Source organism: Vidua macroura, chromosome 6 (genome assembly GCF_024509145.1).
Source record: "Vidua macroura isolate BioBank_ID:100142 chromosome 6, ASM2450914v1, whole genome shotgun sequence".
NCBI classification, from domain to species: Eukaryota; Metazoa; Chordata; class Aves; order Passeriformes; family Viduidae; genus Vidua; species Vidua macroura.
The window spans coordinates 51,350,006-51,369,026 of record NC_071576.1 but is presented as its reverse complement, the minus strand read 5'-3'; the positions used below and the strand labels follow the sequence as shown (position 1 = coordinate 51,369,026).

General features: G+C 35.5%; 1 protein-coding gene across 1 annotated transcript in view; it reads left to right on the top strand.

Annotated features, from left to right (window-relative positions):
* The window catches only part of PDE3B (phosphodiesterase 3B), an 82,921-nt gene that overhangs the window by 57,161 nt on the left and 6,739 nt on the right, over window positions 1–19,021 (top strand). The window contains exons 2-11 of the mRNA XM_053979622.1: window positions 7,080–7,130; window positions 7,775–8,020; window positions 10,451–10,596; window positions 13,068–13,174; window positions 13,341–13,551; window positions 14,126–14,199; window positions 14,715–14,818; window positions 15,600–15,734; window positions 17,208–17,319; window positions 18,037–18,150. Coding sequence (XP_053835597.1) covers window positions 7,080–7,130; window positions 7,775–8,020; window positions 10,451–10,596; window positions 13,068–13,174; window positions 13,341–13,551; window positions 14,126–14,199; window positions 14,715–14,818; window positions 15,600–15,734; window positions 17,208–17,319; window positions 18,037–18,150 — 1,300 coding nt within the window. The remainder of the gene's footprint in view (window positions 1–7,079; window positions 7,131–7,774; window positions 8,021–10,450; window positions 10,597–13,067; window positions 13,175–13,340; window positions 13,552–14,125; window positions 14,200–14,714; window positions 14,819–15,599; window positions 15,735–17,207; window positions 17,320–18,036; window positions 18,151–19,021) is intronic.

Genomic DNA, 19,021 nt, shown 5'->3' with positions numbered 1-19,021 from the left:
GGATCTGCACATAGCAGGCTTTTTTCCCCCCTTCTGCTTTCCCTCCCCCAGTTGTCATAAATTACTGGTTGGCCTTTACTCTGACGTGCAAGTCTGACAAAACCTAGAAGGAACAGGAAATGATCTAAGTGTGGTTTTAGACAGTTTTTTTTAATTACCTACATAATAAGAAAAAAACCCTCTACTTTCTACCTTTTAGAACCTTTTGGAAACATTTAAAGATCTTAGAAAATATATATTAAAAAAGCGGATCAGATTAAATAAAACAAGCAATAAGAACTGAGAACTTTCTCCAGCAGACAAAGTAGATGCTGTCCTGCTGATACTCCTGGGTACAAAAGCAGAAGTAGCATGTCTTTTTAAAAACAACCAAATGAAACAAACATGTAAAAAAAGAAACAAAACCCCAGCCAAACAAAAATTATATTTTTTTCTGCTTGCAGGGAGTAGTATTAACTGTAAGAATGAGCTTGCTGCAGGCTTCTTTGAAACTTTAGCATACACTAGAGCATTTTTGCTCTGTTTTTATATCTGTGCTGAGGGAAAAGTAACTGAAAATAGCAACTAAGCTTGTGAAGACTCTAAAGTGACTTATTAAAGCTTACTTAGGTGCAGCTCTTGTCAAAGATTTGTATTTGCAGGGGAGATCAGGATACTTGCAGTCTGCTGGAAATGTTACGGTGGTGAGACACCTGCATGATCCAGTGTTGTTCTTACGTGTCCAGCCAAATACATTGCAGGTACTACTTAGTGAATAGAAAAGTGTTAATTAAAGCAATTAAGAAGAAATTAATTTCTTTTCATTGAAGGAAGATTTTAAGGCTCTTAAAAAACCAAAAGTAGTGTCTTTCATAAAAGAGTGCAGCAGAGTCAACAAGTGAGTCGTTGGATAGGGGATGTGACTGTTTCCGTCAGGATATGTGTCCAAACCTCAGAACCATGAAAGCACACACAGCTTCTGTTCAAAGATTGTGGCTATCTGCAGACTTCACAACCCATTGGCCATTTTGGTGGATTTATCCACCCTTGGATAAATAAATTGTGCATAGAGTCAGGAAGTGATAAGTATTAGGGTTCCAAAAATACCGTAGTTTTATTTCCCCTCTTCCGTTTATTTTCATGGGAAGGTTTAGGGAGTGGAGAAATACCATGATGATTCTAAATGCCCAGGGAATGGTACTGAGGGCTGTATTTTGTCTTGATCACAACAAACTACACAAGTGGCTGCTGTTTTGGCCTGCAAGATTTCACAACAGAACATTGTCTTTTTTATCTAAATAATGTTGCCTCTACTTTGAGAGTCATTATTCAGTTGCATCACCTTTAGTTTGTACTGAATAAAATTTAACTACTTAATAACATACTATTTTTCAACATCTACCTTTTCTACAGAGAGTGAAAAGACCTCTAATAATAAATAAGATCCCTAAGTCTTCAAGATCATATAGTGCTCTAGGTTTTTTGGTTTTTTTTTGTGTTTTTAAATTACATGGAGAAAAAATAGTAATTGATTGTAAGCTGCTACAAAAGACTAATCTAGAAATAAAAATAATGGATCAATCTTGTTTGAAAGGCAGCCATGAAAAGAAATGGGTATGTAACGCAACCTTTTTCATATTTTACAATAAATTTATTTCTCATTTAGTTGTAGAATTTGGCTTTTGAATGAGGTGATTTTTCGCAGAGTTGATTTCTGACTCAAGTTGCTGTGGTGTTGGTTTCATTGTTTAGTTAATTCTATGCTTGGTTGCTATGGAAATACTTATTTACGGAGCTAATGCCTAATGGTGTCAAACAGATGCTACTGGCAACTAGGAATCCTTTCTATTTGATCAATGAAAGATTCAGTCAGAAGTAGAAACTCAATTTTGTGCTCATTTTTCTCCATTAAAATTTTGGAGCATTGAATGGAATGGATGTTCTCAAATAGGACAAGTTTTCTTTTCTTTATAAGCATTAAAGAACACATGAATCTCCTAAAAAGTATCATCAGTGAAACGAAATCCTATTTTAGGTTTAGGGAATTATATAGCAATGAAACAAATTTTAACATTGTGTGTGGCCTTAGACAGTGTGCACGTTTCAGATTGGGAAAAGGAGAATAGGTTTTATTCAGCTTTTAAAATTGATTTTTAGATTTCTAAAGCTTTGAAACACTTTTTTTTTTTTTTTTGTAGCTGTATATTTTAAATCTCTGCATAAGCATTAGTATTGTTCTTACTATAACTTTTCACAAACAAATAATTCCAGAGTAACTAAACTGATATGATTTTGTATTTTATAAGTTAAATTATTAAGATCATTGTACAATTGTCTAGTCAAAAATATTTTAAGATCAAATTTTTTTAGAAAGGGTTTAAAAATGCTAGTGTACTTTTATAGCAATTTCAGTAGTTTATAGCTTGACAAAAGTAAAATCCATACTCTTTTATCATGCTTAAGCCTTTGGAAATAGAAAATACTCCTCAAACAGGTCTGTAGACGAATGGAGTTGTGCTATTTGTACAAAGAAGATCTAAAAAGCCTCCACCCTCCGTGGCATCAACTATTCTGACAGACACATCTATTCCTGGCCCTTGAACCACTGGGTGCACTGCCACAGGAAAGATAACCTTTCCTATGGAAAAGGAATTAAAAACCAAACAAAACCCCTGAAGCCCTGCTGGTTTGCCTGGATTGTCTTCTCCCATTTCTCATCTGTTTTTAGTTTATTTAGAATATAAACTTCTCAGAGGAGCACTTATTGCCTTTTATTTTGTGAAAACCAGCGTTGCCTTGCTGCTGCTGTTGGAGCTCGAAGCTGGTTTAGGGAAGGCCTCTGTTGCCATTACTTTGTTATTTTTTTAGCATGCTTCTGATGTTGCTAACAACGTGTGCTTTGCCAAAGTGCTGTCCTTAAACTTTGGTGATGGTTATGTTGATATCCTTGTGTTCAACTAACATGGGATCTCTTCTGAAGTACATGGAAATGTTGTTTTTATTGTTTGAGACAACATAGGCCTGATGCCTACTGTCAATTTTTTCTGCATATATACAGTGTTCATTGTTCAGAACAGCAACTTTGGGGAGAATTTGTTGAGCTTTAACAACTTTTTTTAGCCTTTAAAAACTTATTTTCAGAGATGCAAATTTATTCTCTTGAGGCTCTTAGCCTGTTTTGAGTGACAAGTTTCAGTTTGACGTACACTGGCTGATGATGGCCAAATAGGGAAAAGTCACTTGTTCTTAAAGTAAGGGTTCTGTAAGCTGGTTTGTCTTCTTTTAACCACATTGAAATTTATTTCAGATACTAAATAGATTCAATTATTATAGTTCAAAGTAATACAGACCCTGACTGTTACAGAACAAGGCATGGCGTATGTGTGGGTTTTGGTTTGGTTGTTTTTTTTTTTTTTTTTCTATTTGAAGCTATTTTTATTGAAGCTGTCAGGCAATTATACAAAACCAGGAAAGAGTGTTCATGGCTCTCTGGATGAACTGGGAAGACTCTGGGCTTGGAGTCAGGCTGATAGGAGAACTTCTCCTCCAATCTGACTGGTAATATCCTATACACATTTCTGGTGGGAATGGCTGTAGATTTGCTACTTTTCAGATGTTCATCTGCAATATCAGAACCCACTGGAGTTGGACAGGAGCTCTGATACGTGTGATTGCTGTGATGTTGCCACTGACCATGGACACTCAGAGCCAAAGTGTGTGGGTTACTAAGCAGAGGTCTAAGTTGCAGCTTGGAACTTCTATGACTCAAGTCCATCCTAGATAAGGTGTTTCTTGATGGAGGAGGTGAGGGAAGAACGTTATGTGCAATGGATTACAAAATCTTAGTATTACAGAGTACAGATCTTTCTGCAACAAGTCTCATAGTTGCAAAATCAGAAATTGCTGAGGCTCTGCCTAAGACCTATTTTAAGGTCTCTTGGTCTGTTCACAGTAGGTCAAAATAAACGGTGTTTTTTCACTCCTGTTGTAAGATTAGTGTGACTCTGGGAATACTTTGTAAGTTTTGTTGATGTGTATTAATGAAATAAAATTTTGACTGCTAAGCTCTCAACAAAAAATAATGCCGGAAATGCTGCTTGTTTAGTATTCCAAGACAAGGACGCTACTTAAACTAAGTCTGGTAGGTAGTGAGAGAAAGAGTAACATTTTCTTGGTCAAAGGAGAAAATTCTTCTTTAAACGGAGAAATAGAATTTATCAGCTGTTAACCTTTAAAATCATCACCCTGCTTGTCTTTCAAACCCTGGCAATTCTGCAGAAGGTGTGTTAAGGAATATCCTGCTGCTTTCTGTTACTTTGTCCAGAAACTGTTTTTGTAGGGAAATCTTTCTGGATTTTGAGTGCCATCTTGTGGTGCGTTCTAAGCACCTAAGGAAAGGTAACCCCCCTTTCACGACTAACCTGCAAGGATTTGCTTTGTGCAGAGATATACCAAGTCAGATTTACCATGGAAAAATAATCACTGTTTATAGAGATCTGCATTTTTTTCCAGTCGTGCTTAGCAGCACAGATTGCTACTTTGTACCTCATCTTCTCATCAGTTCATTGTAATTACTTCGGTGTGTGGCATGAGGAATGACCCCTGAAAAATGTGGCAGACTGTGGTAGCTTGCTGGCTGTGTTAATATACTGCCTTGTGTTCTCTCAGGAGATATGGCTTCTAATTCATGGTGATATATAATGAATTAAAGAAAAATCTGATAGCAAAGTACATGTAAACTGAAATTCTATTCATTTCAAAACTGGTTTAGTTTCATTGCTGTAAAATTGATATCAGTGGAGAGGCTTAAATCTTCTGGTTTAAATGACAACAGAAAATTTTCAGTGACAAATCCAAGCTGTGAAATTTTTCATTTAAATAAAACTCTGCATAAAATGATGCCCCACCATTTAGAATATCAAACAATTATTTCCATTGAAAGTAGGTTGGAAGATTTTTCTGCCTTGTGTTTACTGGGCGAGGATGGGTCACTAGAAGCTATTTACCATAGCAGGGCTAAAACCAAAAGGAAGGTTTTGAACCTTTTCAAAGATTGACCCCCAAAATTATAGCTTATGTGAGCATGTGGCTTAAAGGATGAATAAAGAAGTTGTAGTAAATGGTTTGGTTCAGAAATTTTCTGGAGTAAGCAAGACGTTTATGGGTTTGATATTTTGTTTGTTAGTTGCGTGGTTTTTTTAAATTATTATTGTGAGCTCATTTGTAACAAATAAATAAAATCAGCTAACATACCACATATTCAAAAGAAAAATAAAATACTCTGAGAGGAAAACCTCTTTTATGTCCCCTAATGGAGGCTGCAAGACTGTGAGCGAGCTGACGCAACTCTGTGGCCCATTAGTATCAAAGGTTACTAATACAACTAACAAAACCCATGTGGACAGCTGATCTTTGCTGCTGATTGAGGCAAAAGTTAATGAAGCAGATTAATTCAGTCTCTGTGTGCGGGGACAGAATGAAACCAAAAGATTTACTGATGTTCAATACAGTAAGGAAACATCAATCTAGAAAGAGACACTTCACAATGAAGAAAATTTAATAAAACCACTCAAACAAACAAACAAATGAAAAGAAACAGCCCAGTCAGGCAAGATGTTGCTAAAACCAAATGCATCATGGCAAAATGGATATGGGCACAGAATGTTGGTCATTATCTTACTGTTTGTCAGTGATAGACAGTTAAAAAAAAAAAAAAAAAGACATGGTAGCTAGATTACTCACTTTAAAAAATCCCCCAAACTCTCAAATACCTAAATTCTTAATTCTTGATTTAGATCTGCTTGCTTTACCCGGTATTACCCAGTACGATTTTCTGATAGAGCACAACTTACTCCCAGTTCAAGCACATGCTTCATGGTAGATCTCTTCAGTTTTCCTAGCAAGTAGATGTCATAACTATTTACTTTAAACAGGATTTAGTGGCATCTATGTGAAGACAACTGAAGAGAAAAAGAGCCTTTAAGTCCTCCCTTGCCTGGGCACTGCTGACACGTCCCCACCTGTGGTGGTTTTTTTTCGACATTTCTGCACCTTCCTCTGGATAAGCACCAGACTGGAACATTGTGTTTTCTCGATGGAAGTGCTGTTAGTCCCAGAGGAACAAAAACATACCTAGTTCTCACCTAAAAAATAAGAAGAGCAGCTCCCAGGATGGCAAAATATTAATTGCCAAGTGGGGTATTGGCATGTTATTTGTGCTCTGTAGTGATACAAGAGTGAAAAGCTATGTTTAATTTGTGAATACACAGTTTGCAAATGGATTAATTTATCAGAGAATAATTGGAATCTGTTGAGAACTCATGAAGACTGAAAGCTTTTAAAACAGAACAGACATCTGAATTTCATTTCTTGTATGTTGTTTTCATTTTTTGTCAGTATAGAAGACAAATTAAGTGAGTGCTGTTGACGTACTTGAAGCTGATAGCATCTTCAGATTGTGTTGCTGACGTTCTTTTGTGGGTTTGGTGGGTTTAGTGAGGTTATTCAGAATGTGGGGCTTTGTAGCCATGTTCAAGCAAAGCCTAACAAAATCTCCTGCAAGAAAATCTTTTTAAAAATACCAATTTTTAACCTCTCTTTGGAGAGATTTTTGCCCCCTTTAAAAGTACACGATTTAATGTAATGCTTTCTTCACTGTATTTATAAAAATTGCTTCTGTTTGAACGATTCTGAAAGAAAAAAATATTTTGGAGGTTTTAGGCTAGGTTTGCTTTTGTATGTTGAAGTGAATAGGAGAAGGAAAGCAGCGTTGAAAGTGCACGTTGAATGATTTATAAGCAATCCAAAAATATTGAAATAAGGCCACATTATTCTGTCATCATGATATCTCTGTTGCATGCAATTTCTTTAAAGTCTTCTTTAGGGCTCTTGCTGGGTAGCATTAACTGAGAATATGGCCCAAATTACATATGAAAAAATAAAGGGAGAAACATTTCTCATTGCATCACATAATCAAAATTTATGCCACTGCTGTTTTTCAACATGAACACATCACCTTTTATTAATTACTTTTAACCATTAATTACCATTAACACATTACCTTTTTACTAATATTTTCTTCTTTTTTTTTATCTTTACAGATGATACTTTGGGATTGGGATTTGAAGCAATGGTACAAGCCCTATTACCAAGTCAGTATATTATGAATTTGTCTTTTTTTTTTTTTTTTTTGTGAAATGTGATTGAGTACAGATTTCAAAACTGTTCAAACTGTCAAATTTCAGTTCTTCTGTTGACGCTGTGTTTGCCTATTTTTTCCCTGTGTCTCTTATATTGTAGTAAGCTCTTCTTGTTCTTGTTCAGAGAATTTTGCAAAATTAAAACTAATCACTTTTGTTTGGACATATTTTTTATAATTTCTTTCAGCAGAACAAGGGTTAATAAAAATTATGAGGTTGTGGAAATTGTACCTCTGTAAGGGGTTCTAACAATTTGACTGCCGAAATTTGTTGATATTGTTGGAAGAGAAAGAATAGTAAGTTTAATGCTGAGACAAAAATAATAAAAATAGAGATTTAAAAATTGCCGACAGATTTCAAATAGAGAAAAAAACTGGAAGCTAATCTTGAATTGTGAATTACTTTTTATTGCGTGACAAAAACCTGCAGCCACTGCTGTCTGAATGTCTATATATATTTTCTTTAAAAGAAATTATGTTGCATTGATTTTTTTTAAATTTATTAAATTTGCAATGCATAAGGTACTTACTTGAAACAGAGAATACCATGAAGTGTTTTGACAAGTTAATAGTTTGCAACATTTCCATCTATTCCAGAGTGCTGGCAGTGGGAGTGGAGCTGATCTCTCAGTGCTGAATGAGGCTCGGAACATGCTCTCAGAGCTCCTGAGTGACCCATGTCTCCCACCACATGTGATCTCTTCCCTTCGAAGCATTAACAGCCTCCTTGGTGCTTTCTCAGGAGCATGCAGGCCAAAGGCCAGCCCATTCACATCCTTTCCTGGTTTCTTCCCCTGTCCTGAAATAGAAGATCCTGCTGAAAAAGACAGGAAGCTGCTCAAGGTCTAACGGCTTTTATTTGCATTCATGTGTGTGTTGCAATGAAAAAAAAGAAATAGATAAAGGGAAATTCTTCTAGAAGGAATGCTCCTGTATGCATAGCAGGTTCTCTTGTGAGTACCTGTGGACAATGTTTAAGGTAAAAAGGGAGCAGCTGTGAAAACACATTGAATGAAATGGAGATAGGTACTAAAATGCAAATTCAAGTGGTTGATGGATAGACAGGTACAAGTACTGGTCTGCACCCTGACCACAACATTCCTCAAAATAACAGCAAATATAAACTTAAGGTGTTATAGTCTCATGATATGGGACAAACAGGGCTGTTCTTGATTCTTCTACATTCTTTATCTAGCTATTACTGTCAGTGTGGCTTTTTCATTGACCTTTTTTCCCCATGAAATTTACTCTTGTGGACAGCAAACCAGCTGTCCACAAACCAGCAACACAGAAGCAAATCAGCTATGTAAAAGGAAAAATATCCCTTCTTTTTCTTCAGCAAATCACTTTATGAGACCAGTTATCACTTCTCCATTACTCAGGGTTAATAGGTGAAAGGAAGAGTATAGTTACTATATGAAATGCTAAGGAATATGCTGGGGAAAAAAAAATACAGTATAGAAACTCAACTGCACCAGAGCCAATAATCCCAGCCCAGTATTGACAGCTTGAGGCTGCTTATTGTGGAGGCTACTCTGGAACATGCCCTATAGGTGTTTGCATTTCCAGGAAGTGTGCAACTTGGCCCAAACTGATCATCTGGTTAGCTTAGTATTTTGCAACCTGATTCAACCTGTGAAATCTCTGTTGGGAACCATATTTTTTGGGGAAAAAAAGTCTACAGGTTACTCCATAGATGATCCTGCAGAACCATTGTAGGATGAAATTCCTTGTAATGTCACAATGGATACCTGCAGAATTCAGTTGGGCAGGGATCACAGTCATTTAGCATGCTTTTCTTTGTGGATTTCTTTAAAAGCTGCTAAGGATTGGCATGCCTTTGGATTTTTAAAATTTCTTTATAGGTAATCAAAATAGTGGGAAATGAAAAATATTCATTGCTGGAGACCAGTTATAAAGAGTATGTGGGATTGAAATATTATGGTTTTTCACAGCTGCTCTCTTTTTCTCCTTCCTAAAAAGTAACTTTTTTCCTCAGGTTTTGGGCATTTTCTGTGTAGAAATTTACTTAGTGCTTGCCACAATCATTCAATAATTCTTTGGCTTTGGTATGTTTAAGAATAAGCCCAAATATTTTCCCCCATGTATGTTACTGCAAGAGAAAGATTTCTTTTGCTTTTAAAAACCAGGTAAGTGAGCAAAAATTCCAGGTTATAACACAGCAAAGAAAATATTATGAAAGTATTTCTTCAAAATGGATTATTTTGAAAGGTTACCACTCTCTCTTTCCCTGACTTGGAATATAAAAGGTCTCCTCTGTAGTTTTTTGCTGTGGATTATGTGCATTTTTATTTCTCTTCCCTGACTGGCTTCCAAAGTGTGTTCAGTTATAATTTTCAAGTTGATTAGGGGGTCATCAAGTTGATTAGAGGTTGAAGCACCTCTCCTACAGCAATTGTTCTGCCTGGAGGAGAGAAAGCCTTGGCGTTACCTAATTGTGGTCTTCCAGTACCTGAAGGGAGCCTGTAGGAAAGGTGGAGAGGGATTATTTACACAAGCATGTGGTGACAGGATGGGGGGAATGGCTTCAAACTGAATGAGGGTTAGATTGGGTATTAGGCCAGGTTGGATGAGGCTGTGACCAATCTGGTCTAGGGAAAGGTGTCCCTGTCCACGGCAGGGTGGGTTGGAACTAGAGGATCTTTAAGGTCCCTTCCAACCCAGACCATTCCATGATTCAGTGGTGAACTGCCTGCTCTCCTCTATAGGAAAGGAGTTAAAAACAGGGAAAAGAATGAAACTAGGCTTCATACCTTGGGCTGGTCATAACTGCCTTTCTAATGCTAGCCCTTCCCCCTGGGTTTCTTGGAAGTGTGAACTTCCCCAGTATTCAGGAAAAAAAATTAAATATGAGACAAAAAGCATTGCAAGGCTACTCTGCAACAGAAACTTTCCACTTCCATCAGGACTGTCCCTAGAACTGTCCCCAGATCTCCCAGTGTATGACAGTAGAATGTTTGCCAGATGGGTGGATTTCTGCTGTTATTAACAGTCATGATTTTAAAAGATTTCACAGTTGAGGCAAGTAAAAGTTGTTTAGGCAAACCCCTGAGTGTGCACATCTCTTATCTCCTGGCCTTGTTGCTCTTGGGAGAACTCCACTTGAAGAAAGAGACCATACCTGTGGTAAGGTACCACATCAACTGTTTATCTATAAAGATTAGTAACAAATAGCCCTTAAAAACCATAAATAAAATTTTAACATCTGCTTTTACTTCCATGGACTTTAACCATGGTCAAATTACTCAACAGGGATTAAGTAGCAGGAGCGGCCTGCCAACCCCACAGCTGAGACGATCCTCAGGAGTTTCTGGCTTGTCACCTGTGGAATCAACATCGTCTAGATGGGAAAGGAGTAGCATTAGCAAGAGATCCCATCAGGAACATAACACAGCAAGGTAAGCATTGAACAGAGTTTTAAGGACAATAATAATGCTGGAACTTGGCAGTAGAAGTATTGGATGCAAAGTCTTGTGAATTAACTCTCCAAATTCTGCCAGCATAAACTGGAAAAGTTAATTATGTACTATGCTGTGTAACTCAGGTTGATGTTAAGTAGAAATCAGGTCATTCTGAGGTTAAGTAGTGTGCTCTGTCATAGTAAGTAGGCCTCGATATAAGCTTGAGTAGGAAATGAAAAAAAAGTCCAGCATACATGATTGCAAAACAAATTAGTTTAGTCTCTAGGCTTGTACTGCCTGCCTCCTTCTTTTTGTTTAATATATGCATCACTTGCCAATTTCCATATACCCATGCATAATTAAAAACGTGAGACAATTTTCTTGTGGTTGGTAGCTGCTGTTGTGGGTATTATAATGTTTATTATTCCTCCAGTTATCAAGGAAGTTTTAAGTTACATTAAGGTAGTAATCTGTTCTCTACTTGTTAGTAAATATGGTGCAAATAGAGCTTTTATTTCCAGAATTAAGATAACATTCTGAATTAGGATTAAAATGAATTTTTTTCCTTTTTGTATAATGTTGTATATTAGTGAAAATTCACACATTTAATTTTATTTAAATGTATAAATGAATATTCCTTTGCTTCTGAAATCTGTAAAAATGTGTGTAATTTTGATTTTCTTGTTTTGTTGGGTTTGTTTGGGTTTTTTTGTTTGGTGGTTTGTTTGGTTTTTTGTTTGTTTTTTTCTTTAAGTGGTTCTACATAGGTCATAAGGAAAGTATAACAGATGCATTCTTAAAAAAGAGAACGTGATTTATGCTGATAACTGGTAATTATTAATAGTAGATGGAAATTTATATACACATGTCCAAGAATTTACTTATAAGTATTATATTTACTTATCAGTATTATATTTAATATTAAAGTGAACTACTTGAATAATTTGGCCCTTTCAGTGGTTTTCCCCCCTTGGATAAAATATGATCTTTAAGCTTTTACATTGCAAAACTTAATTGTGGTTTGTGTATGAATTACAATTGAAGATTCTAATATGAGCAGTAGTAGTCATTAAAAGATTATATTTTCATGCTGACCTGGTTGCTGGTGTCCAGATGAACCTCCCCAGTTGTATCCACTGGAAATAACCAGGGACCAGAGAAATTGCTTTAACCTTAGCAACCGTGGGATTTCAATTTGAGGCTCAGCCCTCCTGCTGCAGTCTCAGTGTACATTTACAGAGGGTTTCCTCACTTTGCTTACTATTCAAAAGCAGCTCTGGGGAACTCCTGTTTTAGTTGTATGCAGATTTTTGATTTGGTTTCTCATTCAAATACTAGCTCAAAACGCAAAGTTCTTCCTCATGTTGAGGTGAAGTTTCTCATGTTTTCATTTATGGCCATTACTCCTCCTCCTCTTGCTGGGCACCACTGAAAAGGTGCCACCATCCTCTTAGCCTACCTTTGAGATATTTATATACATTGATGAGATCCCCTCTCAGCCTTCTCTCAACTAACCAGGCCCAGCTCCTGCAGCCTCTCCTTATATGGGAGATGCTCCAGATCCCTCATCCCCTTTGTGGCCTCCACTGTACCCTTTCCAGCAGCTGGAGATACACAGAAATAAATCCATGTTTATTCTTGAACTCATTTTTCATATTCATGTATTTAAACTAGTGATGGGAGATCAAGTATTATTTCTGTATTGGACTTTTCTTGCCATCAGCTTAAGATGTTTTGGTAAATACTATTTTCCCCTCCTGAAGCAAAATAGTTTTACATTAACTATTTTCACTTTGAAGTAAATGCATACAGCTATTTTTAATTGTATATTCCATTTTTGTTCCCTGAAGGAAATATAATTTTAAATCATGGAGTGAAATTTTGTCCCTGGAACAGCAGATGGCAGGATTGAGCAATTGAGTTTAAGGACTTGGCCGCTGAAGCAAAACACACTTTGATGTCAATACCAGCTTTAGTTTTAAGTTTATCATAAATAAAATATTTATAAATAATTGAATAATAAAACAATATTCTATATGTTTATATTAAAAAGTGTAAATATGTAAAATTTATGTGGCTGTGTAAGGTTTTCATTGTATTTTAATTAATTGTATTTCCAAAGTAATCAATCCTCAGATCTGTTAAGAAACAGCCTGCTTCAAATGTTCAAGGAAAGTAGCATGTTAAAAAGTAAACCTATCATACATGTTCTGAGTATATTTACTGCATCATTTTAGGACTGTGTTAAGTATTTTGTTGCTTTCAATCAGTACACAGCAGTTTTTATTTCATATAATTGACATATATTTTTTAGCTGGTTTTGAATTCGACAGGTTTGTAGTATTTTTCTTGAATGGTGGTGGACCTGTCACAGGGCAGTGTAGCTATTTTAAAAGCATTTTATTTAACAGAAGTGGAAGACAAAGTAGGAAACTAAGAAAAAGAAATCCTTACTGTTTTCTTTTCAGCCAAGGATCTCACTCAAATGGGTCTTTTGGTGCAAACTTGCTGACAATATCAAAGCAAAGATCATCCTCTGTGACCTTGACTCATCACATGGCTCCCAGACGAGCAGGTAGGATCATGCAATTTTTACAGTAACAGGATGGCACATCACAGGTTTTTTCATGTAAACATAGCACTAAAATAATATCAGCATGTCCCTCGTTGTTTAAATCCTCTTTGTTAACAGCAAGGCCTTTATTGTCATCTGAACCCCCATGTCATGCTTGTTTTGGAAGGTGCTTCTCCTGGCCTGAGTCCCGTGGGTTCACCAAGCCATGGATCTGTCTCCAGCGGGGCTTTCAGCAACTGGTCGCCTGTAGAGTTCCCTGACACTGCTGATTTCCTCACAAAACCAAGCATTAATATACACAAGCCTCCAGGACACACATCTAGCTCTCCAGATTTTCAGCAGCCAGTTAAAACACCTGTAGGTTATATGTGTAGCAGGTACTGTAAACTCTGTTATAATTTCAGTCACTTCATATGGGTTAAAAAGAATGCAATTAAAAAAAAAAACAAAAAACAAAAAACAAAAAAAAAACCCAAAAAATCAAGACCTGTGCCCCTACTAGGATGGAAAAAGGGCATAAATCTCATCATAATCTGTAACTGTGTTATTCAGGGGAGAATAAAGAATGCTGAATGTATGTCACTGCTTTGACATGGTGCATCTTTCTCAGCAGCTGTTACTGTAGAGGAACAGTATTCTGTGGAATTTTAGAAAAGGAGGGTTTCTTACTTGGGAATTGGATTCTGTGTTTCTGAATACGTTCTTAGCTATGAGCCCTACTTTAATAATTCAGAGGTCTAACTTTGGGGGAAGTGATGGTTGATTATTATCTAGGGATGGACTAAATCTATGTGTGCCAAATTTAGGAGAAAATACTCAGGTCAGTTGTTGAAGGAACCTTTACAAGCCTTTTTAAAAAAAGTAATCTACAGATATTTTTCAGTAGAAGACAGCAGTAGCAAAAGAAGAAAGTTACTGAATGTTGTAAATATTTTTCATGTATTCTGTAAGCTGTGGACGTCAGATACTCAAGCCTGTTCCAATACCAGAACCAGACTTTGCAGAATACAGAGACAGAAAATCAGGTGGGATTTCAAAATAGACAAGTACTTGATATCAACTTACTGCTTTTTTTTTTTTCAAGCCAGTTAAATGAAAATTTCACTATTTCTACATATTTTCTCCTAGATTTTAACCTGTGTATGTATTTTACTTTGTTTTGTGTTTTAGAATAATCAAAATAAGATGAAATATTGCCTGCTTCATAGTAAGGATTTTAAAATAGGCTTCCACTAATACCTTTATAGTTCTGTACTCCATGTATCAAATAAGTGCTCTACCAACTAAGCTAAACTAATCACTGAAGCATTTTTTCCAATAAAAGCTATGCTTTTAGCTTCTCTTAATCTTCAAATAGGTCTTCTCTAACAAATTTTGTCCTCTATGAATTTTTTTCATATTTCTTAAATAAAATGGGTTAGAAACAAGCTGTTACTTGTATTTCTGTGACAAATACATATGATCACTTAAAAACTTATTAGACAGTAGTAATTTACAAATCAGTTACTGATATAATATTTCTCTGTGTGTTTTCTTTAAGGTGAAATTGCAAGCGGTAATGTCTCCAAAGAATCTTTCCACCATACAGAGAAGAGGAAAGATGAAAAGAAAGAAATGATCAATCAAACACAAAATACACTGCTTGTAAGCATGTAATTGCAAAAAAAAACCAAAACCAAAAACAAACAAACAAAAAAAACACAACAAAAAAAACCCCTGCAATAACTTTTCTCAATTCAATATTTCTTTATAATTTCTAACTTGCTGTGAAGAGGCCTTTATGTTGCTAAAATAGTCATTTCTAAAGGGTTATGGTGCATGGTTGGAATTCAATTTTTCGTTTAACAATTCTTTATCTTGCATAAATGTCACTAGCAAATGACAGGAAATATTGTGGTTGTATTGATTTTGTTGATCAATATTGATTAGTGTAGATTTAATGTTGAGAGGGTATGCTCAAACACTGGCTAATATTTTCTTTCGGAACTTCATGAAAGATGCAACAGTGGCAGTGAGAGAGATCAATGAATGTTCAATCAGTGCTATTAACATTTTGGGTGTATACATCAGGTGTTTTTAAAGCTTGTCCAATAAACCTATTCTTAAAGCTCAGTAAATCTTTGGTTTTAGCCTATGCATATTTTTGCTTTGTTTTATTAACTCATCTTGTCTAAAAATAAATAAGAAGGAAAATTTAGCACCATCTCAGACAGCCCTGGAATCTGCTGCCCAAAACAGGAAAACTCAAGCCTTTAAGTGTGCTATTTGTGATATTGATTTATGATTTTCTCATAGTCATAGTTGCAGCACCATTCAATAAATTCACTAATGATTTATCATTTTCAAGGCTTTTTTTGCCAACACAATTGATAAATTAATTTTCATTGTTATTTTAGAGATTATAAAGTATCTTAATCTCATACAGGTGGAACAGAGTTCTAGATTAGAAACAATGTTATTAGACCATGATTCACTAATGGAGAAGATGAACAATTGGAATTTCCAAGTTTTTGACCTTGTAAAAGAAATGGGAGATCAGTCTGGAAGAATTCTCAGCCAGGTTTGTTGTCCTTTATTATATGAGGGAGGGTAGGTAAAGCTGTCCCTTATTTAAACCATTAAGAAATTTTGCAGTCAACATTCATGTGAATACTTGAAATTACATTTATGTGAATATTTTCAAAAGCAGAAATATGACTTCTCATGTACTCCATGTCACTGTAAACCATAAAAAATGGTTTATCTATAGAGAGCATGCTCCAGTTTTTCTGAATTTTATTCTCAATATAAATAGGTTAGACTCACACTGACTAACTCGGTTTTGCTATAATGATTTGCAGAATAATCTCCTGCTTTCAGAATTACTACTCTGACAACCATTGCTTTTTTCTTTATTTCCGTACAATATTTCTGCCCCACCTGTGAGGGAAGAGAAGTGATCTTTTAGGCAGCCTTTTGCCTCTTAAGCCTACAAACAGTGGGATTTTTTTCCATGCTGCTTTCTGCACGTAGTATCCCTTTTATTTCTTTCTGACTTATTCCCATGCAGTTTCATGTTTGCTGAAGCCAAACCTGCTGGCAGGTGCAAGAGCAGGATTCTGTTTGCTCTTTCCCAGCTTCTCCCATTCATCAAGGTCATCTGGAAGCTTCTGCCTCCTTCTTTAGAGTGGATTTAGCAATCATGGAGCTTCTGATCTGACCGCTATACAGTTTTATTTCTAGTATCTTAGTTTTACACCCTGGAGTGATGTCCCCTAATTTTGCAGCTCCTGTTCCTCTGAGCACCTTCCATGCTTCAGAACTTCTTGTTCCTCTCCTGTGTCTAGGAAAAAAAGTTATAAAAATGCCTAGCAGTGACTTGGTTTACATTTTTTTTTAAATATTTGAAGCCTTGGGTGGGGGGGATTAGGCTTTGAAGTACACTACATGTAAAACGTAATATATGGTTTATATACATATATGGAAGTTTTGAGTATCTTTTTGAAATACTTCTTCATTTATCAGCTCGTTTTGTTAAAAACACTCAAGAGAAATCATAATAAATACTAGACATAGCATCTCTTTGCCAAAGCCTCAGAAACAACTTGAGAGGCTGGTGTTGTTTGTTTCTCTTTGTCTTATTTTGTTATTAATGGCTTTGCTGTTATAAGTAAATAATTTGAAGTTTTGAATAATAAGTCTGAAAATAAATTTCTACTTTTTAGGTCACTAATGGAATAAATGGCTTATTTAGCCTTATAAAATATTTTGGTGTACATTACTAAAAATCAGTTGCATAGAATTATCTGTAATGAAATAAAAGCTTTTGTTATTCTTTATTGAGAGGATCATAAAAATCCACATTTTTGTGCTAAAAATTTATTAAATATATCTCTATGACAATAGCATTCCGCTAATTCTTTAGTGGAATTTCAGTGATTTCCATGTCTGTCAGCAAGTAAAATTTTAAAAACAAGAATATTTTTAAAGTTGAAAAAGCAGAACATGCAACAGTATGTCTTTCAGATTTAAATTAATTTTAATCTTTGTTTAGGTTACTTATACCTTGTTTCAAGACACTGGCTTGTTTGAAATTTTCAAAATCCCCACTCAAGAATTCATGAATTACTTCCGTGCGCTAGAAAATGGCTACCGGGATATTCCCTGTAAGTGCTCCCTGGTTACACATGGAATTTTGATATCAGTGGCTCTCCTTTGGTGTGGGCTTTTGTATTTGTGGGCAGCTTAGCGTGTTTTTAGTGAATGCACTTGACAGAGCTTAGAACAGGTCTGATGAATTGCAGGAGAAAGTGGGTGGACTTGAAGACTAAATTTGTTAATTTGGAGTTTGAAGATAATCTTAGAGAATTTGAATTAGTGGTTGAATGAAATGCACTGAAGTCAATGGGAGAGTAGTTGTTGATTTAACAGAATTTTGGGTCAGTTCCTTAACAAAATGAGAAGAAAATTCACCTTGCTGTGCAGGGTAGCCAAATTTATTGGAAAACAAAACAAAAACCACACTTCCCCACTCCACAGCTGTTTGCCCAGCCCGGGTGCTTGTAGGCATCAGATTGCAGGCCATGCTTATTTCTCACCATTATTGATTTAAAAGGCCATTTAATCCCTTCCTGAGCCCCAGGTAGGATGAAGTGTACATGGACACTGTTTGATGTTTATCTAACTGCCTTCTTAAAAATGTTCAGTGATACATATACCTACCACTAACATTTTAAATTCTATTTTTCCTTTTAGATTTAATCAAAATCTCACTTATAATACATTTTGTACTTTTGTTGTTGTTGTTGTTGTTGTTGTTTTTATTATTCCTTTTGATGCCATTTCAGGTAACATTTTTTTTCTTGTGTCTTGCTGATTTTCAGATCACAATCGTATCCATGCCACAGATGTTCTCCATGCAGTGTGGTACCTGACCACACGCCCTGTTCCTGGATTTCAGCAAATCCGTAATGAGCACCTAATGGAGAGTGATATAGGTGTGTATTCAGAGAGGTTATTTTTGTTTTGCTGAAGAATGTTATAATAAACCTACAGCAGGTAAACTAAATTACTCTGGAAGAAAATATCTAATTATTCTTATGACTCACTTTTTTTTTTTACTTTAATAAAAGGCAGTACAGAAATATCACAAAGCACACACCGTTCAGATATATAATGCAATTGACTTTTAGAAAAATTAGTAGATGAGTAATGGTTAGTTTGTTAGCCAAGAAAACTGGTTCACTTAATAAATTTTCTATGCTGAATAAAACCTCTGTATTCTGCCATAGTCAGGGTATTTTTAGCATTTGAAATACATTAGGCTAATATTTCTTAACTTTATTGGAAAGTTAAATAGACCAAAAAAAAAAAAAAAATACCAAAGTATTTAACTTAATTGAAGTTCTCCTTAATGGCTTTAGTATAAAAATTAATATTTTAGAATTTTCAGTTAGATATCACATGCAGACTTTCAAACACTGAAGTGACCACCCCAACAATAACTGCATAAGACCATCCCTGAAAAGGAAATAATACCTCCAAATTAATTATACCTCCTGTGTGAAGCTCCTTCCAATGAAGCTTGCTCTTGTGTTGTCTGTGACTTCATAGAACTAACTTGTACATTTATAATTTGTAAGTTTTACCAAATTGTATCCTGCAAGTAAAGGATTAAAAAAAAAAGATTGTAAACATAGACTTTGCTGCTTAGTGGTTTGTATTTCAGAAATATGAAAAGGGGGAGTCAAGGACTCTCCAAGAACTCTGTTTTATATGTGTAGCACAAAAAGACAAGACACAAGTCATGTGGCTTTTAAAGGGCTTGAATTTTCTCTTTTTTCCAAGTTTGTCCCTATCTATTGATTG